Source organism: Hyperolius riggenbachi, chromosome 9 (genome assembly GCF_040937935.1).
Source record: "Hyperolius riggenbachi isolate aHypRig1 chromosome 9, aHypRig1.pri, whole genome shotgun sequence".
Classification (NCBI taxonomy): domain Eukaryota; kingdom Metazoa; phylum Chordata; class Amphibia; order Anura; family Hyperoliidae; genus Hyperolius; species Hyperolius riggenbachi.
The window spans coordinates 195,819,456-195,847,309 of NC_090654.1; the positions used below are offsets into that span (position 1 = coordinate 195,819,456).

At 42.3% G+C, this 27,854-nt stretch overlaps 2 protein-coding genes across 5 annotated transcripts in view; both read right to left on the reverse strand.

Moving 5' to 3' along the window:
* The window catches only part of PLEKHD1 (pleckstrin homology and coiled-coil domain containing D1), a 664,905-nt gene that overhangs the window by 96,299 nt on the left and 540,752 nt on the right, over positions 1-27,854 (reverse strand). The gene's annotated exons all lie outside the window — the stretch shown is intronic.
* SLC39A9 (solute carrier family 39 member 9) overlaps positions 5,065-27,854 on the reverse strand; it is a 29,020-nt gene continuing 6,230 nt past the window's right edge. The window contains exons 2-8 of the mRNA XM_068253850.1: positions 26,928-27,050; positions 16,622-16,730; positions 9,353-9,538; positions 7,633-7,701; positions 7,459-7,544; positions 6,032-6,166; positions 5,065-5,893 (exon numbers count right to left, since the gene is read on the reverse strand). Of these exons, the coding sequence (XP_068109951.1) occupies positions 5,663-5,893; positions 6,032-6,166; positions 7,459-7,544; positions 7,633-7,701; positions 9,353-9,538; positions 16,622-16,730; positions 26,928-27,023 (912 nt within the window). The 5' untranslated portion in view covers positions 27,024-27,050 and the 3' untranslated portion in view covers positions 5,065-5,662. The remainder of the gene's footprint in view (positions 5,894-6,031; positions 6,167-7,458; positions 7,545-7,632; positions 7,702-9,352; positions 9,539-16,621; positions 16,731-26,927; positions 27,051-27,854) is intronic.

A 27,854-nucleotide genomic window follows, 5' to 3' on the forward strand; every position in this document is an offset into this window, starting at 1 on the left:
AAGCATTTTTACAAATGGCTCCTAGAGGTGTCCTTTAAAATTATTTAAATGAAACCTGAAGTGAGGGGATGTGGAGGCTGCCATATTGATTCCCTTTTAAACAATACCAGTTGCCTAGTAGTTCTGCTGATCTAATACTTTTAGCCACAGACCCTGAACAAGCATCTGACAAGATAAACTGCATGCTTGTTTCAGGTGTGTGATTTAGACACAACTGATGCAGGACTAGCAGGCAACTGGTATTGTATAAACGGAAACAAATCTGACAGCCTCCATATACGTCTTGCTACAGGTTGCACGTTACAAAATAAAAAAAAGCAATGACTGTTCTGAGTTCTTAACAAATACACAGCTGGTACCTTCAACCAGGATTTGGCCCTGAGGTCTGAAAAGTACTGTTTATTTACTGGTACATCATGTTCCTAAGGGTGCTGGATACAGAAGTGTGTGTGTGAATATTTTATGCAGGCACAACTTGAACATCGCTGTTAAATTTGGGCTGCCAAAACAAGAGACTTTTTGCCTATGAAACATGGATACATGAGCACAGCCATTTGTCTCAGATCAGCCTTTTGCTGATGGTATTTGGATATTGTGAAGATTTACCTACAAACATTCACCCAAACAAGATCTTATAGTAAAATAAACTATATTAAAAAGTAACAAAAAAAAAAAAAAAGCTTTCAAATAAGACGCAAGTCCAGATAAACATACGGTAAGTCAAGTTTCTATACAGAAGTGAATAGCTAATTAGGTTTTACAACCACTGTTGTTTATACTAGGGCTACCCAGGACAGACAAAGGCTCCGTTCACATGTAAAAATCGCAAAACGCTAGCGATTACCGCTAGTGTTTTGTGGGAGTGATTTTTCCACAATTAATGCAGAAAAATCACTGGACACCCTAGCGTTTTGGGAGCAACCGTGATTAGCGGTTCTATACATGCTAATCGAAATTGCTCAGGAATCGCCGCCAAAACTCTGCATGTAACGCGTTTGCAGTTAGCGCTAACCGCAAAACGCCTGAGATCACGGCAGTGAGAACACTGCCATAGCAAACCACGGGCTAGCGGTTTGCATTGAGCGGGAATCGTGCGATTCCCACTCAAGTGGTGAATGGACCCTAAAACCTCTATTCGGTGTGACTGAGGACTGTGAAACAGAAGGCAAAAGCCCTGCACAGACACTTTGTTTATGCAGGTTTGGCCAAGAAGCAAAATACTGTACTATGGAGAGGGGAGGAGGAAGAGAAGCAGGAGGACCTCAGCAGAAAGTCATGATAAAGGAATCTGCTGCAGCTCATTGCAGTGTTTTGACAGACAGAAGATGGGGGATGCCTGTACAGACCTAACCCGGTTTGACAAAATTATCCCAAACTAGTTAAGTGTCTGTACCCACATTAAAGGTGCCAGGAGGTGGGAAAATGCTTTAATTTCTTATTGTAACTCTAAACAGTGCTGACATCACCAGCGATATGGCAGCTCCCAGGCAGACAGAAAGAAGACAGGCTGCGGAAATCCCCAGGAGGGAGAGATGGAACAGGAAAAAGCAGAATTTTAGACGTGTATCCAATATTTCAAATGTCACTTATTTGAAGTATTCAGCAGGCATCACCTTTACTCCACTATTGTGTGAAGCTGCACACAGCCCAAGCATGTGGTCTATTCTGCCTATGTCAGATCAACTCTCCAGCTATAAAGCTTCAGGCCAAGCCTTCAGAGAATTGACATTTCTCAGCAAATGCAACTATAAATGAGAGCATTGACTGCTAGCCTGGATAAGTAATCAATAGCTATTAATTACTAGTCTGCTCCCATTACTAGATCAACAACCTTGATCACTACAATAACACAAAAGCCTTGCAGGGGATACATTCAGTTGCTGCACAACATATTACAGGTACACAGCAATTTTAAAAGGACCAATTTTAAAAGGACACAGTGAGAGGACTACTGTAAAGGGATCAACGGAAACTGTATCCAGTGTAAGCTAACTATATTCCACACCAGCGAACAGTGCTGTATGCTGCAGGCCGTACTCACACTAACACTGCGCATAGGAGTTGCTTTAATACTTACTTTGGAACACTGCAGTCTGAAATGAAAGCATGGGTCTTTCTATTAAATTTATACAATGAAATCATATCTTCTAGACCTCTGTCGGTGAGTCCTGAGACTGGATACATCAGAACATTGGCACAATTAGCTGCAGTATATACATACACTATACATGCAGCAGGACATTTTACTCTAAAGGGAACCTAAACTGAGAGGGATATGGATGTTTCCTTTTACACAATACCAGTTGCCTGGCAGTCCTGCAGTAGTGGCTGAAACACACACCTGAAACAAGCATGCAGCTAATCCAGTCTGACTGCAGTCAGCGCACCTGATCTGCATGCCTGTTCAGAGGCTGTGGCTAAAAGTATCAAAGACACAAGATCAGCAGAAGAATCAGGCAACTGGTATGCTTTTAAAAGGAAAAATCCATATCCTTCTCAGTTTAGGTTCCCTTTACATGAACTCCTATGGCGGCCAAAGCATGAAGGCAGATGTTTCTCCTTGTTATTCATTTTTGGAAGAGAGTTTGTTGCAGACATATTTCATTACTGCTCTAGTAAGTTTGATAAAGTAGCTGCAGCAGTTGTAAACATGTGTTACATAATCTAAAGCTGAACTTCAGACAGACGACTAACGGAACACTGACCTGCCTGATCAACAAAAGCAAGAACTAGAAATATCAATCCGCTTATAACCATTGAGTTCCACATGCACTACGTACCAACTGGATATACCTGTTATGTCCTATGAAAACTCAAAAAGCTATTGAAGGAAAAACAAAAGCAGTATATCTGCAGTGAGAACTGCTATATGTATATCAGCAAAAATGCTGCCCATTAGATGATCAATAACAAAGCATAGAGTACCATTATGATGCAGCACCTTTCTGTGTGCTTTGCATACCCCTAACTCTAAATACTGTATTAGATTTTTGCCATTTGAAGTGAGTGAGGGGGAGGGGGAGGGGGAGGAAAAATGTTAATGCAAATGATCAGGATTATAAATGCCATAAAGACTGCCTAAAGCCTAGTACACACTAGCAATTTTGATAGACCAATCATTGGTCAATTTTACCACCTCCGTGTAGTATGACCATTTACCTATATAATCTGCATAGAATTGAAAATCTGTTTGGCCCTCATACTACATGGAGGTGGTAAAATTGACCAATCAAAAATTGCTAGTGTGTACTAGCCTTTAATTTATAATGAAGTCAACCAATTTTACCTGGGTTCTCAAGTAAAAAGAAAAGAAAAAAAAAAAAAAAGTGTCTCTTTAGACTGTTTTATATTTAATGACATACCGCACTGAATGTATCAGACCAATGCTACAGAAATGAGACTGCATCCCACTTTCTGTTACCAATTATCATGCGAGGGCAGCATTTTAGCGGATTAAAAGTCTTTCAAAAGGTCCATGTGTCTTTCAAAAGGTAGGTATATATATATCCCAAATTGTATAGTAGGCTCCTCCCCTTACTAATAAAGACACCAAAATCACAAAATAGGGACCCTGGCATTCCATTAAAATCGCCAGGGTGGCGTGCGGTCAGTTTTTTTAAAAAATTTTTTTAGGTGAATCATTGTAGCTAACTGAAAGTTAGCTACATGATTCACCACTAGAGGGCGCATCTGCCCATCTAGCCCGATCGCCGCCGGATTTTATAGCAGGCAGAAAATCCCGTTGTAAATGGGATTTTCTGCTTGGCTTCCCTCATCGCCATGGCGGCGATCGGGATGACGTCATCGACGTCATGGCGTCGGGGGGTGTCCGATCCAGCCCCATAGCCCTAGCGCAGCCTGGCACTGATTGACCAGGCTGTGCAAGGGGTATGGGCGGGGTGGGGGCTCCCTTGATCAGACACAGTGCTAGCTGCGTGTATGAAAAAAAAAAAAGTGATCAAAATCAGCCCACAGGGGCCGGAGATATCCACTGCAGCGGTAATGGATGAACTGTGCTCGTCATTACAGCTAAGGTGGTTAATTAAACACAGCAGGTAAGTTGTTTCACATATTCCTCTGAAATCACAGAACATAGGATAGGGCATTTAGCTCCATATACAGGGTTCAAAGATTGCCTGACGTATTTCAAGGCTAGAGGTCGCTTCTTCAGAGGCAAATGAAATGGTACATGCAATCTATTTTGGGAGATACTTCTCATAAATCTGTTATGCTATCAGCAAGAACCGAGTAGATCTTGAAATAGAAGAGGAAGCACTCGGCGTGTGGGTCCTTACAAAGTCTCACAAATCTGTTATGCTTTTAGGATCTCCTGGAATAGATTGTCTGTGCGATTTCATATGCCTCTGAAGAAGCTGCCACTAGCCTGAAACACGCCATGCATTCTTTGAACTCTGCATATGGAGCTACATGATATTTACTATGTTGTGTGAACCCAGAAACATTTTTGAAACAATTCATGTGATGTAATTTTTAAACTAATTTAATGTTTGCTCCGTTAAACCCCTATTTTGTGATTTTGGTTTGTTCAACATTTGCCTGAAATTCAGCTTTAAACAAAACCTGTAACAAAAAAAAACAAAAAAAGAAAAACAAAGAAAAAAAAAACACACTCACCTCGGGTGGGGGAAGCCTCCGGATCCCATGGCGGCAGCGAAAATCCTCCCGGAACGGCAGCGATGTAAATATTTACCTCCCGTCTCCAGCGCAGGCTCGGCTCTCTGCACGGAGATAGGCGAAAATAGCGGATCGCTGTCGGGCCGCTCTACAGTGCAGGTGCAAGTCTCCTGCACCTGCGCAGTAGAGCGGGCCCGACAGAGATCGGCTATTTTCGCCTATCTCGTGCGGAGAGCCGCAACAGCGCCCCCGCTGGAGCCAGGAGAGGTAAATAAGTAAGCACTTATACTTGTCCAGGGAGGATTCCGGGACTCTTCAGGGGAGCCAGTGGTGGACTGCCTGCAGCTACAGGAGTGGGGGAAGCCTCATTGGGACTCTGAGGCCTCCCCCTCCCGAGGTGAGTACCCCCCCCCCCCCCCGGGAACTTTTTTTTTGTTACAGGTCCTCTTTAAATCTGCAAGCTACAGAGCTAAAACCTATAATCTTCTGCTGGCATTTCTGAACCAGATATCCTTAGCATAGTCTTTGGATGGATCTGAGCCCAGGATTTCATATTAAACCAAAGGTACAAGGCCAGATAATGTTATTCATTCCACTGCCAACGTGAATGTTCAAGTAACGCACAGAGAACCCCAGCAGACACACTGGAAAATGCTAAATACACAGTCATAGAGAGAGATATCACCATATCTACAGATGATAGAAAACCATAAGAAAAAAAAAAAATCTGCAACACTAACCCATTCCCCAAAAATCATCATCAGAATTTAATCGCTCGAGTGCGTGGCATCCTACACGTAACCAGCAACACAATGATTAAAAACCACATGTATGTACAACAGGTCGTACATCTGGCTGTCACTGAACTGTAAGACAATTAAAATCACCCACTGGCATAATCCAATTCCATCAAAGTCACTTCCAACTACACAATAGCTAAGTTTAAGAGACATGGGGAGTTCCATGACAGAGTCTCTGGAAAAGTCCAGTGTTCATCGATTCTGAAAAACAGATTTTATGCTGCTGTTCAATGCTGGTGTCCAATGGATAAAATGAGAGGTATCAAACATCCCACAACTAAGGCTAACACCTCTACACGGCTCAGTCCTTTAGCAGCACCTGAGTCTGGCTTGTGGCTGTGTCCCATTCCACCCACTTCAGGAAGTACGTGGACTGTGGCTACGTACAGGAATGTCCCAGCAGAGAAAAGCATTGCCACTCCAGTGGCATTGACTTCTGACAGGGCCTCTTTGCTGCTCTGTTGAGAAAGAAAATAGAATATTACAATCTTCATGCAGAACACACACAATTTCTAAAGAGCACTTCCTGACACTCACTGCAGAACCACAGACAATAGGAATCAATAGAAACCATTCCACAGTAGTAGCCAATTTACCTTGCTTAACCCCAGATATGTCAGCATGGATAGGACAGGGGCTGCCAGAGCAAATACAAGCAAGTGCTTTCGGATGCGGTTACGCTCCAGTCCTGCATGCATGAGAAACGATACTAAGCCAAACGCTGCAGGAGCCTGTGAAGACATAGAAAAATAGATTTCCTAACAGAAAAAGAAAACTACACAAAGTAAGGCCTCTAGCACACTGCAAGCGATTCCGATTCAGATTCCGCTTTTTAATCAGTTTTTACATCTGATTCAGATTCTGATTTGCAGTTTGCTCCCTGCACACTGCAAATCGGAATCTGAATCGGATGTAAAAACTGATTAAAAAGCGGAATCTGAATCGGAATCGCGTGCAGTGTGCAAGAGGCCTAAGTCACTGAAAGAAGGCAGTTATTCAGTTTATACCTAACCTTGGTCCACACTATGCCAGACTGACCTGTACTGCCACAGCAGGTCCAATATACAGTTTCAACGGATCTGCTGTGTCCGTCAATTTTACGTTTTGCATGTGCTGACTTCTGCTGTGGTAGGTTTTGTGGCTTTACACAAAGGACAGCAAGGAAGACCTGATGACAACTTCCTGCTTTTTTTTATCATTGGGAGGGGTCTGGGGGTAGGGTTTTGGTCCTTGGTTTCTACTAAGGATTGTCAATGAGATGGAAATTGTTCAGAGTCCATGCAGGATCATGCAAATTCATTCAGCTTAGAAATGGACCAATCCCATTTCACCTTAGCATGATTCAATTGGTTCATTTTTAAATTGCATACATAATTTGCATAATCTTGTATGAATGCTGAACTATTTGCATCTCATGGACCACCCCTAGTTTCTACAGTACACAAGGAGAAGTCATGTGTGCAGCAGTTGCAGTCTTTATGTATGATTTCATGATGAATTATCTATTTAAGAATATGTGAACCAGGAAGGGATTATAGAGCCCAAGCGTCCTGTTTCTATAGACTGTCGACATACGCAACATTTGCGGTATTCGGAAAAGTCATACAAGTTGGGATTGTGATTGGGCACGATGTGATTTTTACCTTAGTGCAAATTGCACGGCTTGCTGCAGTTTTCCTGCGTTGAGGTTGTAGTCTATGGAAGTTCAAGTAAATCACATAGCAAGTGTGGTACTATGCAATTTACCTATATGGCGTACTACAGCCTTATGCCACACAACGATGACTGCACAAAGTTGTGCCGCAATCCATGGAAAAACGTTAATAGACGTAAATTGCGGCAGCACATTTGTAATTGGAATCTGCAGGGGAAAAAGGCTCCAACTTCCAGATGTCTGCAGACCTATGCATGATAAAATGTCATCACCCATTTCTCATTAGATCATACTATAAAAATTCTACTAAGGCTGGTGTTATGAGATATTTTGTGGACTCGCAGCACAATAAAATGTGGAGGCTCGCACCTTATGCAACATAATGGCCACAAAGACAATTAGCTGGACGCTAGTCTGGGAAGTAGAAGCTGCAGCTCCGAGAGCAACTCCATCAGCTAGAAAAGAAAGAGAAACATTTATCTTGTCAGTATAGCATGGAGCGTAACAATGATTTCATATGGCTACTGAGTCAGTGGCACCCACCTGCAGCATGCACTACAAGGCCTAGAGTTGTGGTGATCTTGGAACTGGCTGCTCTCGCTGCTTCTGGGTCTAGAGAGAAAAAAGTACATTAAACTGCACCAGTAGCATTAAGTACAGAAAAACAAACACGTAGTACCGTGAAAGTACAAGAGCTCAGCTAACCCTCACTGATGGTGAAGGTTGTGGACTTTAACTGAATCCTGCATTTCAGATACTTACTCTTAGGCTGCAATGCAGAAATCCATTGAAGTCCACAACAATCACCACTCTAAAGACAGACACGCCAAACAACTATGTTTGGAGTGGCCCTGAGCCTGTTGATTGACGCAACTCTGCTGACTGCTTTTCTTTTACAGAAAATTGGTAACATAGTGCAGCTAAACCCCATTATAGTTTTTATAGCAGCCCTTTGGTCTTCAAGGAACACATACTGAAAACTATGTCAGACACCAGATTTTTGGAACTAGTAAAGTCCCAATACTGGATGGAGACATTTAAATTAGTGGGAAAATAATAATTGAAGGGGATATGGTGGTTGCCTCGCAATCCTGCTGATCTTTATCTGCAGTAGTGTCAGAATCACACCTAAAGCAAGTATGCAGGTAATTTAGTCAAGACTTTGGGCAGAGCACCTGATATGAATGCTTGTTCAGGATGAAGATATTAAAGACAGAGGATTAGGACAGCCAGGTAATGTGCATTGTTTAAATAGGTCAGCCTCCGTATCCCTCTCAGTTCAGGTGCGTTTTAACCACTTCGGTAACAGCAGTCTCTGGCCCCGTAAAGACCAGAGGCCACTCTCCCATTGCTGAAGCTCACTCACTCTGCCATCGCTATGACAGCACAGCACTGTGAGACGGTCAGGAACTGATTTCATAAGCTCCTGACCGTGTTATCAATGTGAGCCAACGATGTTGGTGCACAGGGATCATGGGGTCAGGCTCAAGGAGCTCAAATGACCAGGCTCACAGAGGTCAGCTGTCATACCGTCAGCAGGGCAAGTGACCTTCAGTGACGGGAGAGTGGTGCGATCGGCAGTAGTGGCAGGTCTGTGCGGCACAGTAATTGAAATCTATGCCCTGTGAGCAGCAATAAACAAGGCGTAGATTTCAATTATTGTGGTCCGGAAGCAGTTAAAGGACCTTGCCAAGTTCTGAAATTGAATCCATGCAGCTTACACTTGTAATAATTATTAATATTAGTCTTTAAATGGCCAAAAGATTTCTGCATTTTAACAAAATTAATTTCAAGAGCTCATTCTAAAATGCAGTGCTTTGGTGCTCATAGGTAAAGTACCTGTTGCCCCCTCCTCCCAGAACTGTCAGCCACATGAATCAGAAACCTGTGCACTAAGAATGGAGATGCCAGGAGAATGGGAGGTGCTTCTGAAGCTGACTTTGGCCGCCTCCTCCCTCTGCTCCACCCTGTGAGGTGGGCAGTCAACTCCAAACTCAGAGAAAAAGGCTCTCTAGCATCATCTCCCTTCCCCACTCCACAAATACCTTGTGAGAGGGAGTTTGGAAAGCTTGCAGAATTGCTTTTTTCTCAGGTAAGCAGTATGTGGCAACCAAATTAAAAAAAAAACTAGAATAAATAATGCAAAAATAGTTTATGCGCAAGATTTAAGCACCACAGATATGTTCCTCACAATATACATAAACAGAAAAAAAAAAAAAACCACGTTTAAACTGGGGCATTAATTGCCACTGTCCACACATACCATCTGTAGAGTGCATGTGAGAGCTGCCAATCTGGTCCACAAGCAGCATGAAGACAAAGCCGAGGACCAGGGAAACCCCAATGTAGGCATGCAAATTCGAATGATCATGCTCGTGTGTGGTTAAGACTTCAGCTCCAGTCTCCCCTTCACTCACTTTCTGGACTTCCCCGATTTCATGATGTTTTGCTGAAAAAAGGAGAAAATATTAAATCATATTCTAGAATGAATGACACAGCCCACTACTATTCATTGCAAGAATTGGATTTTACATGATTCTTTAAGATCCCACTTGGGAGATGTGATTGAAGAAAAATAATCAACCATAGCATTACATTAGCAAGAGCTTATCAAAATCGCAAGCATTTAGAAAAGTGTAGCTAGTGGTCCAAGGCCTCAGTTTATTAATCAAGACTAGGTGGGTGGGGGGGGAGGGACAGCAGAGAGTCAATGGCTGCATAGCTTTGTACATAGCATCAGCTGCAAAGAGCCACGACACCATGAGAGAACCATGACACCTGACAGGCTTTTAATATAACTCTGCTTCAACATTACACTGTTCTTAGCATATCAGACTGTAGAGATTCACCTATGCAAATGAGACATTCCAAACGTAGCTAAAATCTACACACATGAATTACAGCTTTTGCCTCTGATATTTAACATGAAAAGTAGTAAAATGTTTACACAGCTACTTAGACATTATTTGTACATTGTAATTTTAGAATACTTGGTTTAACAGAGTTCCTTTAAGGAACCTCAGGAAATCTCACAATCTAAAGCCTCTTTCATGCACCAAAAGGTACCCATCAATGAGCAGATATTTCATGGACTTTTCTATCAGATTTGATTCATTTGACTAAATGTGCTACTGATCTACTGATTTCTGCAAGCTGATCAATAAAAGTCTGATCAATTTAAGGCCTGGAACCCACTACCAGCACTTTTCTAAGCCTTTGTGATTTAAAAAGCTCTTGTTAATATAATGCAATAGGCGTGATCCCACTTGAGAGATGTGATTTGAAAAAAAAAAAAAAAAAAACCCATAGCATTACATTAGCAAGAGCTTATCAAATCACAAGAGTTTAGAAAATTGTAGCTAGTGGGTCCAATGCCTCAGATAGTTTATCCAATTAGCATTCCTGGACGTGAGTTTCACGTCATGCTCTGTCCCTGCCTGCATTCCCAGACGTGAAACTCACGTCCTGCAGTCTAAGCAGCGCTGTGCACGTGCGCGCGCATGCGCGCGCCCGCGAGTCCGCGCGATCCTCTCATTGGTGCATGTGAACAGAAGTTCACAGAACCAATGAGATCGTTTTTACTGTGAATGACAGCTCTCATTCACACTGTGACAATGTAAACATTACATTGTTGCCACCTAAAGCTGCTGAAGCCTCAGATCTCTCGTCAGTGTGAGATCTGAGGTGGAGCAGCTTGTGTGCAGAGCTGTGTGAGCTGTGTGGATCCACTGTGGAAATAAATTATATTTGATTGCTGTTTTTAACCCCTTCCCAGCCTAACTATCCCTTGTGTGTTCAGTACACTGTACTGATCACACTGTACTAATCTAGCTGATCTAGCTGTCCTAGGCCCTTTTTATACTGCCCCCCTCCCCCCCCTATTAGTGTTTTAGTTTGCTGACCCCTTATTGATCAGTTGATCGTCATATGATCATCTGATCTTCTGATCTCATCTCTCTCCCCCTCACATCACCGTCCTCTCTTCTACTTCCATCCCCAGCACTTTCCTCATCCTCATTTAAAAAAAAATAAAAAAAATAAAAAATCTTTCTATCTATTATCTCTTTATCTTGTTCTGTACCCTATTTATAAAAAATGGCAAAGAGGCGATACACAGAACAGGAGATCGTTGCCTTGATGGAAATCAGCGGCAGCGACGAAGAATCTGACTGCGAATCTGACGGCGAAGAATGGCTGCCGGTTGAACATTCCGACCCGCTGTCAGACGGCGACTCCAGCTCTGATGAAGGTGAAGGGCCATCAGAGCAGGCAAGAGTTGCTACTGTGCATCCTGTTGTCACTGCATCAGTTCCCAGTGGCAGCGACTCTGAGACACAGGCGTCATCAGATCGCAGAGGAGGGAGCACAGCAGGCACTAGTGCTCCAGGGGCAGGCAGCCAGCAGCAAAGTCCTCAGGAACCCATGGACATTTTAGATGGCACTAGTGCTCCAGGGGCTAGCAGCCAGCAGCAAAGTCAGCAGGTACCACTGGACATGTCACACCTACTGTGGGTACCGCCAAACATGCAAGCACCCCAAATCCCTGCTTTCATTGCAAACAGTGGCTTAATGGTTGACATGACAGGGAATATGTCACCAGTCGATGTTTTCCAGCAATTCGTCAATGACGATTTTTTGCAATTTATTGTCGAGCAGACAAATTTGTATGCCGCTCAATTCATTGTGTCCCACCCCAGGTCCACTTATACCCGGAAATGGACACCAACAAACTTGTCGGAGTTGAAAGTGTTTCTAGGCCTAACTTTCAACATGGGGCTAACAAAAAAATCGCAACTCGCAATGTACTGGAGTACAAATCCCATACACCACACCCCTCTGTACTCATCAACTATGCCAAAGCTGCGTTATCAGATGATCATGAGATTTCTGCATTTCAATGACAATAGTCTAAACAAGAGTCCAGACAATGCAGGCAGAGACCGGCTTTTTAAATTAAGGCCGCTTATAAATCACCTTAATTTAAAATTCAGTGAAATTTGTGTGCCTGGAAGAGAAATTGCAATTGACGAATCTCTAATGCCATTTCATGGCCGGCTTGGATTCAAACAATTCATCCCCAGTAAACGAGCCAGGTATGGGGTAAAGCTCTATAAGCTTTGCGAAAGCGGATCAGGGTACACCTTTGCATTTCGCATCTATGAGGGGCGAGATAGCATGCTACAGCCAGAGGGGTGCCCAGCAGATATGGGAGCCAATGGAAAAATTGTGGTGGACCTCATGACCCCCTTACTAAATAAGGGGTATCATCTATTTGTAGACAATTTCTACACCAGCTTGCCACTTTTTAAATTTCTTTTTTCGGCTGACACCGTTGCCTGTGGTACCATCAGGGCAAACCGAAAAGGCTTTCCACAAGAAGTCCTGAAAAAAAAATTGAAAAAGGGGGAGACTTGTAGTCTGCGCAGCAATGAAGTCCTGGCACTAAAATACAAGGACAAAAAAGATGTGCTTATGCTTTCCACCATGCACACAGAGGGCACAGTGTTAGTGACGTCTCGCCGATCAGAGACTGTCAAGCCTATTGCGATTGATGACTACAACAAGCATATGGGAGCAGTGGATCTGTCCGACCAGATGTTGGCCCCATATTTGGTAGCTAGAAAAACTAAATCCTGGTACAAGAAAGTAGGGATTTATTTGCTACAAATGGCAATGTTCAACGCCCATGTGGCATACAGAAAAGCAGGCAATACCGGGTCATACCTGCAGTTCCAGGAACAGATCATTGCATCTTTCCTTTTTGGATCTGGCACAACACCAGTACGCAGTGACCAATCCCAATGCGAAGACATCATCAGACTCTGCGACAGGCACTTTATGGAAGCACTCCCTCCTAATCCCCTGAAAAAATATCCTCAGAAGAGGTGCAAAGTGTGTGCCAAACACCAAATAAGAAGGGACACAAGATATTACTGTCCAGATTGTCCCTCCCACCCAGGCCTCTGCTTTACTCCGTGTTATAAAATATACCATACGGTCACCAATTATTAGAACCATGCCTATCTCCAAAAAAAAATTCTGTAGCCACGAAAAAAAAAATGTTTCCAAAAATAAAGAAAATAGACCAGGGGCAGCCTAAGGCATGTGCCATTAATTAAGGGCCACCATTCCCAGCGGGCCACCACATTATATTCTTATTTTTACAGTTGGTCATTGTTTATGACTGTATTTTGTTCATGTTTTTTTTTTATGTTGCAGTTATACACATAAATGAATATCAAACAATAAAAAAAGTGTAAAAGAAAAGTAAAAAGACAAAAAAAGTAAAAAAAAAAAAAAAAAAAAAAAAAAAAAAAAAAAAGAGCTAGGCATTGCTGCTACCTCCACCTGGGGTGCCTGGTGGAAACAGCGAAAGCTGGCAAAATGCAGTGGATATTTCATTTTATATTTGATTTATCAGCACTTAGTGGCTATGCAGTCTCTGCGGTGGATGTTGCCATTTGCCCTGCATAGGATACTATATTGACAATGGCGGATGAAGGGGCCACAAATTCTTTCTGCTGCTCCTGCACAGGCTGAATATAATGGTCAACTACATGATCATCTAGTAACAAAATAAGGCCTATGGCACATCATTTTTATCGTGAGAAGCTGAAGAATACCTGTCACTTTCAAAATGCTTAGCGACAAACTTTCACCAACAGTCAAAAAAATATTTATTTTCAAACAAGTGGTCACACTTGTGCAATTTTCAGCAAAACCACAAAAATGTAACGGACACAATATACCCATCTTTGTATAGCCCTGGATCTCTACTTTTCAAAATGGTGGCACTTGTAGTACTTATTTTCTGTTCTGACACACATAGGACTCTGTGAAGGAAGCGTGACGCTATAAAAAGGAAAGCGGAAAAAATGCCCTTCAAAAATCCAAATACACAGGTCTCTAATAAAGGCCCACTACGTGGTCAGCTAGTAACAAAATGAGGCCTATGGCACATCATTTTCATCGTGAGAAGCTGAAGAATACATTTTCCAGTGTTTTATTTCAGTGGCACCTGTCACTTTCAAAATGCTTAGCGACAAACTGTCACCAACAGTCAAAAAAATATTTATTTTCAAACAAGTGGTCACACTTGTGCAATTTTCAGCAAAACCACAAAAATGTAACGGACACAATATACCCATCTTTGTATAGCCCTGGATCTCTACTTTTCAAAATGGTGGCACTTGTAGTACTTATTTTCTGTTCTGACACACATAGGACTCTGTGAAGGAAGCGTGACGCTATAAAAAGGAAAGGAAAAAAATACCCTTCAAAAATCCAAGTACACAGGTCTCTTATAAAGGCCCACTACGTGGTCAGCTAGTAACAAAATAAGGCCTATGGCACATCATTTTAACCAGGAAGAGCCAAAGAACATTTTTTGAAGTGTTTTATATCAAAATCACTTGTCATGTGAAAATTAGGCAGGGTGAAAAGTGACAAAAATGTATATTTTCTGCTTTTACATCTGTTTTTCCTTGTCATATGCATATGAAATAAAATAATTGCTTGGAAACAATATTACTGAGAGATAGCCTAGATTGTCCTGAAAAAAACACCACATGTTTCAATTAGATAGCATAAGTAATTAAAAAGTTATTACTGTATTAAAAGCAACACAGCTGAGTATCAAAATTGTCAGGAATCTGAAGGGGGTAAAAACCCAGGAATGCGAAGTGGTTATTAATCAAGACAAGCTGGGTGGGGGAGGGACAGCAGAGAGTCAATGGCTGCATAGCTTTGTACATAGCATCAGCTGGTAAGAGCCCCAGGGTACAGCAGTTTAAATAATTCTTGGACAGGTTTCCTCTCCATAGAGAGTTTCAATGGGAAGTGAATTTGGTTCTGGTGGTAGCTACTGGATGGCGTAGAAACAATCCTATACTAGGCAGGGAGGTCAACAAATAAACACACACAAACTTTACATGAATGAAACACTTTCCAAGTACTGTACTTTAACCTTGCCTCTACTCAAGAGAAGATAGTAACTTGTTGCACTTTCAATATTGTCAGTAAATACAACATTTTGCAGGCAAGCGCAGTGTTCGATAGGGTCACACCCCTTTAGCTCCTCCCTCAATCCAGTTTATTTGGGGAATGACCACAGCTTTGTGTGCTTTAACCACTTCACCACTGAGGGGTTTTACCCCTTGAGCGCCAGAGCAATTTTCAACTTTCAGCGCTCCTTCCAAAAAAGGAGAAAATATTAAATCATATTCTAGACTGAATGACACAGCCCACTACTATTCATTGCAAGAACAACAAAGTCATAACTGGGATGAACAGTCACAAATTATTATTTTGCCTTCAACAGGAGATGCTCAGTGCCTCAAATTACAATGTAATATGGATAATCAGCCTACGAAGGATCATACACAGACTCCACTGATTAGAGCTATAAAAAAAAAAAGAAAAAAAAAAAAAAAAAAAGAAGAAAATAGATTTTGTAATTAGATTAATTAGCAAAAAATGCGCACGGCCAGAGCCGCAGACACAGTGGCCCACTAAGCTGCGATGGGGGACCGGAAGATCGTTTCGGCATGCAATGGGCAAAGGACGGCTGCAGGGGGCTGGTCAAAGTCCCAGGTAGGTGAAGCAGCATGCATGGTGTGCGACGTGTAAGAATGTCAGAAGTGCATAGGCAGCACTTCTGACGTTCAGACTGTATGCGCTACGCAGCAGTGTAATGTGCTATCTCACTGCTGCGCACATTTTCAGCAAAGCGCAGATCCTATTCACTGTAATAAATGGGATCAGCAGCGCATTGCAACGCAGATGGCATGCGATCGCGTGCGTTGGATTCCAAATGCATGGCCACTGCATTGCCTAATGTGAACGGGACCTAAAAGGAAATAAATAGGTCAGCTTCCATATTCCTATCACTTCTGGTGTCCTTTAAAGTCGCACATGTTCACCGATGGGAGAGTACATGTAAGGCCCAGTGCACACCGAGCGGTTTTTGGAGCGATCCACCGGCCGCATCCGCCTCTAAAAACGCTTGTCTAATGTATTGCAATTGGATGGTGCACACCGGCGGTTTGCGTTTGCCAAGCCGCAAACGCGCCTCCTGCTGCGCGTTTGCGGTTTTCGGAAGCGTTTCGTCCTCAATGTAAAGTATAGGAAAACCGCAAACCGCTCTGAAAAACGCTAGTTCAGAGCGGTTTGCCAGGCATTTTTGTTACAGTAGCTGTTCTGTAACAGCTTTTACTGTAACAATATGTGTAATCTGCTACACAAAAATGCACGCAAAACCGCTAGGTATGTTTAGAAAACCTCTCTAAACATACCTAGAATCGCTCTGAAATCAGCTCCCAAAACCGCTAGCGTATTGCGGATCTGCTAGCGGTTTTGGTGTGCACTGGGCCTAAGAGTGTGCAGTACCATTACCTGCTCCAGGTAACGAATACCCAGGTTATTCAAAGCCTTGACATTCAGCAGAGGTTGAAAAGCTGGATTCTCAATTTCCCATCAGCCAGTGCAGGGTTAGCAGTACTGAGGAGATGTGTGAGTAGCTGGGGGGACTTACCTTCTAGTGCTTCTTCATAGAGAGCATGGACACCTTCTGGGACAATTACTGCTAATGCTGTTCCACAAAGCAGACCTGCGCCAAGCACAGTCACCAACTTTAAACGCTCCTGCAGAAAATGGAAAATGACAATAGAGCACTTTAAATACATCTAGTATTAGAATGCACAGTAAAAATAACCATGTGTAATAGGGACTAAAAGCAAACGCTAAACAAAGATTTTCCAGGGCTGTGGAGTCGGTAGAAAAATCCACCGACTCAACACCTCAGTTTAGGATTCCTCCGACTCCTCTAATTTGCATATTACAATCTTGTTGATTGAAAGTATGTAACATGAAATTCGTCTTAACTGCCAACGCTTAGGAATTTTAGAAGACAACTGAAGTGAGAAGGATATGGAGACTGCCATATTTATTCCCTTTAGTCATAGACTAAAACTAGTCCTTGGTAAGAGTACTTGTAAAAAGGTACAGGCCGGAACAAAAAACATCTATCAGGCCCTAGGCAATGTAACTGTGGGTACATGTAAGAGTGATGTGCAGGTACTCTGCAGGGGAATAAGGAGATTCTTCCTCTATTACACATTCTTCATGCACAATCTGAACCAGGTTTATGGATGATAGACAACACCTCTGTGTTCAATGTGCACAACATTCTCAGTGGATTCCCTGCAGCTCTGTGGAGAGTGCATATGTAGAGTATAGTACTACTGTGTAACAAAGTAAACCTAAGGGCCGGTTTCCACTACACGCAGATTCTGCATGCAGAAAACTGAGTCCAATGAATGCCTATGGGAAATCTGCATCAGAAAAATCGCGTTCAGTGGAAACAGGCCCATAGACATTCATTGGAGTCAGTTTTCTGCATGCAGAATCTGCGTGTAGTGGAAACAGGCCCTGAGACAGATGATTAAAGTTTTATACATACCTGGAGCTTTCTCCAGCCCCCTTCAGGCTAATCAGTCCCTCGATGTCCTCCTTCGCCACCTGGATCTTCTGCTACGAGTCCAGGTACTTGAGCCAGTCTGGTGTAGTGCGCATGCACACACTCCGCCGCCGGGAACATACTACACCTGCGCAGCACTATTGCACAGGTGCAGAACGCTCCTGGCTGTGGAAGCGGCATGCGGCCGGACTGCGCTGACTGGCTGAATTACCAGGACTCATAGCAGAAGATCCAGGTGGTGGAGGTGGACAGTGAGGGACTGATTAGCCTGAAGGGGGCTGGAAAAAGCCCCAGGTATGTATAAAACTTTTTTCATCCTGCTCAGGTACCATTTAATTCGTAGTCACCAAACCAAAGTTTAACAACATATCAAATTATTTGATTTCATGAGCAAAGAGTGCGAACATTTGCATAAATCAGAATTAACGCAGAATTATTTCCATCTCATTGCCCATCTCTATTAGTGACACGGCTACACATCAGGCTTTATACTTACAGCATAGATGTTATTTCGTATATATAAGAGATTCCTGTGTACACATCATATATACAGTCACAATCAGATGTGTATATCTGCGTTTAAAAATACGGGGACTGCTTTATTGAAGCAGCACAAGTAACTAATTTTTATTGGTTTATTTCATTTTTGTGGACTAAGCACAGCTATTACTGTATGTATAAATTATTTATGATGATTATTATCTGAGAAATAGAACATTATCATATTTTCTATTTTAATTACAGTTTAAATTCATTAGGAGTCGGAGCATTTTTTCCCCGACTCCAGGCACCCAAAATTGCCCCGACTCCGACTCCACAGCCCTGAGATTTTCTAAAAGTAAAACAAAGGCCTTTCTAACAAAGCAGCACCATAGTAACTGCACAGTTCACGTTTGCTTTGACGTAACTAAAGTTTTGAGTCTTCTAAAAAACAACTGTTTTAGTATATGATCACATCTTAACACACCACAGCATAACACTGATTCCATTAGGCATACTAAAACAAAGCAAAAAAATAAAGCATGAGTAATGTGCCGTTGCTGCTGATTGTATTTTTTTTAATACTACTTGTTTGGCTGTTGTGCTGATACTCTACTAGTTGCTGACCAACATACCCAGAATGAGCCCACAGATTAGGTGTCCTGACTGCACGCATGTTGATCCATGCCCTAAAATTACCCAAATGAATTATATTTATTTATTTTTTTGTATTTATAATTGCTCCAAAGTACTGAACACATTTTTACGGAGTAGATACCTCACTTAAAAGAACACTAACAGGTTTTTAAAATTGAGATAAGAAATGTTTGGGAAGTGCTGCTAAGTACTGGTGTATACATTTGAATTCTTATTTTTTGTTTACGGTTATCGAATTCCTTTCACACTTTTCTGACACTGGCAATTCTGAAGGCAGACTGAGCCATGAGGGGAGGGGGAATTCCCTCACACTTCATCTGGTAATCCTGTATGTGTGTGAGAAAGCTCTGCCTGTCTCCGACGGAGCTCTCTGCAGAGAGCAGAGGTAATACATCTTGGGCTTGATTCACAAAGCGGTGCTAACTGTTAGCACGCCTGTGAAAGCCCCCTTGGCACGTCTAAACAAGCTTTTCGCGCATAAAAAAAACTTTACGCGCGCAAAACTTTATGCACGTAAAACTTCACGCGCGTACTGCACAGAGCACAGGGCGCCCCGCGCGAAGTGCCCATTAAAGCCTATGGGACTTAGCGCGCGTAAAACTTTGCGCGCATAAAATTTTGCGCGCGCAAAGTTAACGCGCGATCTGATTGAGAAATCCGGTGCTAACCTACTTAGCACCCTGGTTAGCGCGTCTAAAGACTTTAGACGTGCTAAGTAGGTTAGCACCGCTTTGTGAATCAAGCCCCTTATGTGCAACATAAGCATTTGTAATTGTAAGAGAACCATGACACCTGACAGGCTTTTAATATAACTCTGCTTCAACATTACACTGTTCTTAGCATATCAGACTGTAGAGATTCACCTATGCAAATGAGACATTCCAAACGTAGCTAAAATCTACACACATGAATTACAGCTTTTGCCTCTGATATTTAACATGAAAAGTAGTAAAATGTTTACACAGCTACTTAGACATTATTTGTACATTGTCATTTTAGAACACTTGGTTTAACAGAGTTCCTTTAAGGAACCTCAGGAAATCTCACAATCTAAAGCCTCTTTCATGCACCAAAAGGTACCCATCAATGAGCAGATATTTCATGGACTTTTCTACCAGATTTGATTAATTTGACTAAATTTGCTACTGATCTACTGATTTCTGCAAGCTGATCAATAAAAGTCTGATCAATTTAAGGCCTGGAACCCACTACCAGCACTTTCCTAAGCCTTTGTGATTTAAAAAGCTCTTGTTAATATAATGCAATAGGCGTGATCCCACTTGAGAGATGTGATTTGAAAAAAAAAAAAAAACATAGCATTACATTAGCAAGAGCTTATCAAATCACAAGAGTTTAGAAAATTGTAGCTAGTGGGTCCAATGCCTCAGATAGTTTATTAATCAAGACAAGCTGGGTGGGGGAGGGACAGCAGAGTCAATGGCTGCATAGCTTTGTACATAGCATCAGCTGGTAAGAGCCCCAGGGTACAGCAGTTTAAATAATTCTTGGACAGGTTTCCTCTCCATAGAGTTTCAAACTTTACACGAATGACACACTTTCCAAGTACTGTACTTTAACCTTGCCTCTAGTCAAAAGAAGGTAGTAACTTGTAGCGCTTTCAATGTTGTCAGTAAATACAACATATTGCAGGCAAGAGCAGTGTTTGATAGGGTCACACCCCTTTAGCTCCTCCCTCAAGCCAGCCTATTTGGGGAATGACCACAGCGTTGCATGTTTTAAAGGAAACCTGCAGAGAGGTATATGGAGGCTGCCATATTTGTTTCCGTTTAAAGCGGACCCAAACCAAACATTTTTTTTTATTCAAAATATTTAGTTGCACCACTCTGACACATACAAAGATAAATAAACACTCCTTCAAGCCCATGAGCATTTCAGTGCATGCTTTTCACCCTTCTCTCTTCATAACTAGGGTTGTACAGGTGGCAGCCATTAGCAATTCCTCCTTTGCTAAGACACCTCCTACTCCACCAGTCTGCCGGATTCTATCCCGGCAATATGAAAAGGAAGAGAGGGATTCCTCCAATAAATGTAAAATATTTTATATTTGTCATCATGCAGCTGAAAAAAGGCTGCTATTATTATAATTTAGAAAATGTTTTTTTCATTCTGAAATCTTGTATTTTTAATTTGGGTCCACTTTAAATAATACCAGTTGTTAGGCAAGCTTGCATCAGTAGAATCTGAATCACATTTAAAACCAGCATGCAGCTAATCTTGTGCAATTTTTGTTAGAAACAGATGATCTGCATGCTTGTTCAGAGTCTGTGGCTAAAAGTATTGACTGCCAGGCAACTGGTATTGTTTAAAAGGAAATAAATATGACAGCCTCCATATCCCTCTCACTTAAGGTTCCCTTAGAATAAAATTGGTAACTACACCAAATTCTTGTGAGAATTCTTCCCTCAGAGATAAGTCCATATCCAAAATACTGTTACTACAAAGTCAAGCACCCTCACTGAAAAATGCAGTAAAAATTAGAAAAATTATCCTACTGACAAGTATTTCCAACCAATAAAATCTGTCTTGATGGGTTTTCCCCCCCTCTGAACTGGAGATGAATAACGTCTCTTGCTAAGGTGACTTTCTCAGTCACTGTTCTGTCTCTTCATAGTGCTCTGAATAATAGAAGGGACAAGACCTGCACTTATATCATGATCAAGGAACACCCGCAGAATTTCCCTAAAGTCTAAATGATGGAGGTAGAGAGGTTTAAGCCTATTATTCTGAAATTGGTTTCAAGGAGCTTAGTATTTCATGCTTGACGCAGATCTCGATAAGAAATTTCAGCTTATAGCGCAGTGCTGGAGCTCTGAGAACAGTATATATGCATATATATATATATATATATATATATATATATATATATATATATATATATATATATATATATATATATATATATATATATATATATTTATTATCACCTCCTCTGTACTCTAGGTAAAAAGGACCAGCAAAAGTAAACGATTTTTGGGGACACTGGACCATTAGTGGCCACCATTGGGGTTCTTTCACACTGGGTCTGTTGTGTTTCGTCGTCATGGACAGTATAATCGCATCTCAATGCAATGCCATTACATTTCTATGGGACATTCTCATCAGGTGCAGTGGGTTCAGTTGGAGTCATGGGTTGCTGTGATGGGTTGCAGTGGGTTTACTGGATGAGCGCCTTTACAGTAGCAGTGAAACATACTTCAACGTGCTGTATGCTTTACTGTGTACTGTACTGTACGCATTACACTTCTAATGTGCAATTCCACTTTTCACCCCTGGTGCATCGTGATCTTATTGCAACCTGTATAGCGTGAGAGACCCTTTATTTAACAAATGTGATATAACACTTTAAACTACTCAGATATGAGGTGCTGACTGGATCAGGTGTCTGTCATCTCTGGAATCCCTAGGGGCTCTTTCACATTAGGGCAGATTTTCTGCGTTTCAACGCAAAGGGTAAAGTTTGCGTTACCCAAGGTGAAATGAAAGTCCATAGACTTTCATTTTAGCTTTCACATGTAACGCAGCCTTTTTGTGCGTTGCGTTACACTGCACCCAGGCGCAGTTTTTCGGCCGACGCTAGCTTTATGCGTTACAATGTTAGTTAATGTAAAACGCAAACTATGCCCGTTTTTAATCCGTTAACGCAGGCAATCAGTCCCAGAATGCAACAGAGGAACAATGTAGAAAGTTGAAAACTAAAAGAAAAAAAAATTACCTGCGTTTTTCTATGTGCAGTAACGCATTGAAAACGGATTAAAAACGCACACTCACTGCAGTGCAACGCATATCAAAACGCATTAAAACGCATACAACAAAACGTATGCTTTGAGCGTTCTCCAACGCAAGCTCTGATGTGAAAGAGCCCTAGCAGAGTGAAGTTTGGGAAAAAGTTACCACCATTGCCAAGGGCCTAGATATTCCACAGATCTCTGTTCTCAGTAACAACCATCTGAGATGGTCTCAACTGACTATCTGCCCAATGCGTGGATCGTGATCTACCGGTTGATCGTGAAGGACTGCTTGGTAGATCATGGTCGTGCATATGCCGACAAGAATGCCGCAGTCACGCTGAATCCGCCTAAGTGGAATAAGCGGATGTGCATCACCTATCAGTGCCACCGGGATCCTCCTTCAGCTCTGCTGTCCACAAGCTCATTTCTATGATGCCCTCTATTGGTGTCCTTTATTACATGCACTGTTAGAGAGGTCACAGAGATGAGACTGTGGACGGTAGAGCTGAAGAGGAATCCGGGCTGTTCTGGTGAGTAAAACACCCTCCTCTCCTCTGTCCATGTGGCTGTCTATGATCGGGGGGAATATAAATGGGCCACAGGTGACCGTATATGCTGGGGAGTGGGGGCTGGAGGCAGCCACCTACGCTGGGGCGGGGGCAGTAAATACTGGGGGAAAATCTGGCTGTCTACACTGGGAAGCCGGGGGGGGGGGGGGGGGGGGTTCGCCTTCTGCTACCTCTGAGAAGGGAATTTTTTTCTTGGGGTCAGTGGTATGGCAGATCACTCTGCCCCAGTAATTTTAAAGTAGCTTGCAAGCTGAAAAATGTGGGGAACACTGATCTAGGGTATTTGCAGGAGTCACATGACATCCGCAGACTGATCGTTGGAGACTGGACATGCAGGATAGCCTTGCCTGACCACTGCTGCCATTTTCCCCTGGATCTTACTCTTGCTGATTACGCCTCAGCAGAACAGGCTGTTCAGTAGAGAGAGATCTGCAGCATATCTGTTAAGGGGATCTGGCCAGTGAAATGATCACATGATTGCTTTGGGTGGTCAAAAATGAAGATACGTACTGGATACAATCAAATGAAGTCTGTTGATCACTCCTCATTCCAACATTCAATAACAAAACTAGGAGCTGCTTTGCAAAGACAAACTGTACCTCATTATGGAGCTGTATGCACACATGGGAAGAGTTATTAATTACGCTACCTACAGACAGTGAACTTGTTAGTCAGGTTACACTGATGTGTTTTTACACTTTTGGCCCTACTGCAAATTGTCAGAAGCCTGTTGGAACAAAAGTACTGTCACCCACTGCAAAATCAAAGAGTCATCACAAAAGTAACAACGAATTTGCACTGAAAATACACTTACAATTTAGGCCTGGAACCCACTAGGAATCACTGCAGCACTTTAAAATCGCTGGGCGTTTGCAACGGTGATTACCCGCTGCCTGAAAGTGCTGTACAGTAACCTGTACAATGCTTCTGATTTGCAATTCACAGTTTTTATTTTAATAAAACTTTATTATACTTACCAGGCGTCCTTCCGTCTGTAGCCCCATCCCTTAAAGCAAGAGGTCATAGGTGCTTCTCTATGACCAATCAGAGAAGTGCCTGTGAGCTCTTCCTTCGGAGGGCGGGGCTACAGAAGGAAGAAGGAAATACAGAGACCGGGTAGGTATATTAAAGCTTTATTTAAAGGTAATGCTCAGCCCCCCAAAGCACTGCATAAAATCGCTTTGATAAGCAAAGTATTTCTGGGAATCACTGGAGATCCCAAAACGCTGCCAAAAACGACCTAGTGGGTTCCTACTCTCAATATTTATATATGTCCTGCGAGTTTCTAGCTCAGGCCTGCCGCCAGTCCAACTACTAATACCACTACGGCCAACTTTTATCCAGATGTCCAACCAGAGAGCTAAGGTGTGATACATTTCCATAAATTTGTCACCACATACAGTAGTTGCATTTAAATGTAGTCAGACAGACTACGCATAACGCTGCTACTGAAGTTTCTCTAAAACCACTATTACTTGCTCATAACCTTACAGAAATAAATAAATCTTAAGAGCTGCTACCTGCAGAATATTTCTCTAAAGTGATCCATTCCACATGATCCGCTGAAAGCAACTTTTCCAGACTGCTGAGCCCAGCGGAATGGAAACGGAAGCTGAAGCACTGCATTGGGGGCAATGAGAAAACCGAATGTTTCTTCACACTAGTAAAGAAACGGACCGTTCTGATGGGGGGGGGGGGGGGGGGGGTGTATGTGGAAAAAGCGGTAATGGAGCTGCAACTGATCCGATCAACTGGTAATCAGAACAATTTTCACGGATCCGTTTGCCACTTCATTGCAAGTGTAAACTGGGTCTTAGAGTACACATCATGAGAATACTTTTATTATATCTGAACATTTTATTTTCTTTATTTTAAAATGTTCTCTTTCTGGGTGAATGCAACTGAAATGTCACATCTACTAATTCACAGACTAGTCAGCAACCGTTACAATGGTACAACATGACAAAGTTGCCAAGTGACCTACATGCAGAAGCTGGGAACGTTCAAAGGTAGTATAAAAAAAATGCATGGAGTTTATTTGTTGCTATAGAAACTGCAACAGTGCAACACAAATGTACCCACTGAGGGGGAAGAGCATGTTCAGGCATTTGTCAGTAGCTACCTCTTGTTGCCAACAGTCAACTTTGGCTGCTAATGCAAATGTAATACAGAGGCAACCAAGCAGAGGATTTTCACTACTCATAATGGAGAACTTGGGGATACATTTGGGAGAAAGATTTCATTTGGTAAGCAGTGCACAGATATCCTCTAGCACCTAGTTTCTCAACATGCAGTACGCGTACCCCTGGGGGTACTTCTGATGGTTCCAGGGGGTACTCAGGCTTGATATACTTGACCAAGAGTAACAAATTTAGAGTTTTAGAAAATTATAATCCTATATAAAAACCAAATTTAGTATTTTTTTCTAATTAAAAGCAACAGTAAATGCTTGGAAATTGTTTAGAACCAATTATCATGTACTACGATTAAATATGTATTTGTTAAGGGGTACTTGTGATAATATTTACTATGCCAGGTGGTACTTGGTGAGTACAGGGTTTTATAAGGGGTACATACCAATAAAATGTTGAGAAACACTGCTCTAGCAGATGATAATGTTTTTTCTAAGTTGTAGTTCAAGACAGTTACATTTTGCAGAAATTATGTTTTACGTTCAGTCTAACTATAAAATGATTTTTAAGGGCCAGTTAGCACTGCAATTGCTTCTAAGCATTTAGTAGTGCTTTACAGCTGTAGAAAAATCAGCGCACTGTAAACACCACTGTTCTCAGTGAAGACAATTCACAATAAGAGCCCGGTCTTGCTTGGCTTCCCTACAAATTCTGCTGAAGTCATTTTGGTGGCACTGCCTAGTGATCTGACCTGCACTGAGCGACCAGGTTACGGCATTAATCCCTGGCAGATTAAATCATATGGATCAAAACTGCAAGGAAAATCGAGTAATGTATGGGCCCCATTAGAGTCATAAACAGTGTTCGAAATAGGAAGAGTCATTTATAGTACATCACTAAGATCTACGATCAGGTTTCCAGTAACCCTGAGTAGTGTTCCACTGTCTTCCAACTCACTCTTGCCTTCCCTAACAAAAACTGTGCGACCGTGTCAAACTTGGAGGTAGTTTGCATTTAAAAAAGGGACCCTGAGCAGTGTCCTGAAAAAAAAATGGACTTACCTGTAGCTTCTTCCAGCCCCCCGTAGTAGACCACAAGGTCCTCTGGCACCCTCTTATTCCTTTCCGAAGTCCCACTCACAGCTCCAGTACTCCGGAGACTTTGGCTGAAGTTGCGCGTGTGTGCGCGCTATCACGCCGGTCAACATAAGAGTTCTGTGCATGCGCAGTTCTCTTAAGACTGAACCGCACATGCATGGGACTCTTATGGCGACCTGCGGGATGACGTGTAGGGTGCATGCACTCGTGATTTTAGCCGAAGTCGCCGGATTACCAGAGCCACCAGCGGGACCACGGAAAGGAAGAAGAGGAAGCAGGGGGACCTTGCAGCCTATGGGGGGGGGCTGGAGAAAGTGCCAGGTAAGTCCAGATTTCTTATTCAGGGCACTGCTCAGGGTCCTGCTCAGGGTCCCTTAACAAAAAAAATGAACTTTCACAATACATTAAAACTAACATGTAATTATCTCAGTTCAGAAAAGATTAATTGTAATTAAAGGTCACTGGCTGGTGTGATTTAATTTCATATCATAACAATGACTAGGATTAGTCTGCAGAGTTAAGCTAAGAAGCAGACAATGGCAGCATTTTACAGAGCAGCGCAGTGCTGAGGTAAAGACATTGCAGAAGATTCACGTCCTGCTGGGGACTGAAGGTTGTTTGAACTGTGAGCTGAAAAACTGGTGAAGCAACTCCGCGAGAGAATAGAGTTTCCATACCTCCGAGAAATTAACAGCGAGAGGAATGATTCCTGACACGTAGCACCCCACCAGCATAGCCAGGGACAACAGGCTGATGGAGCTAAAGTCATCCATGGCTGCCCTCGTCCTTCAAGGTCCAATCTGCAGTACAAACAGAAAGAGAGACAATGTTACCAGCGAACGCACACGTCTCAGGAAAACAATAATTTATACAGTTTGCAGCATTAGTGTATGCTTCTATTTCCAAAACAAACATGAAAAACATCTGAACATAGTGTTGGTGGGTGTGTATATTTCTAAAAAAAAAAAAAAAAAAAAAAAAAAAAAAAAAAAAAAAAAAAAAAAGGTATGACTACCAAGGTAAATGAGATCAGATATATAGAGTCCCTATGTTTAAATAAACAGTCATTTTAAATCCATGTATATATGTCACCCCCAGACTTCTTAAAATGGAACTATACTTCTCAAAACTAAAACTTCAGTTAACACTCAGTTACATAAAACATTCCCACACTTCATTTTCACTGCATAGAGCACAAGAAGCCTGCTTATCTCTGGCCATTGGCAAATGTAATCATTGCCAGCTGAAGCTCTCTGAGGCATGTGTCTTCACTCTGCCCCCCCCCCCCCCTCCCTTTCTGTTGAAGTGACTATTGCCCGGATGATGTGTTCAGCCGAAGAAGGAGGGCACATTCCTCAGAGAGTTTTAGCTGGCAATGATTACATTTGCCTCTGCTGATGAAAACAGATTAGGGCTGGTTCACACTTCCAGTGGCGTCTCGTTCGGTGATATCACGTGCTGGGCTTTTTGGGGTGTCCTGTCATGTTCTGCAGTTTTCATCCCTGCAGGGGGACATGAAAACATGGCTGTAATAGCCCCTGGAAGCTGCATGTAGCATCTACGGTCTCCTGAAACGCCAGGAAAAATCGGCATCAGAATACTGT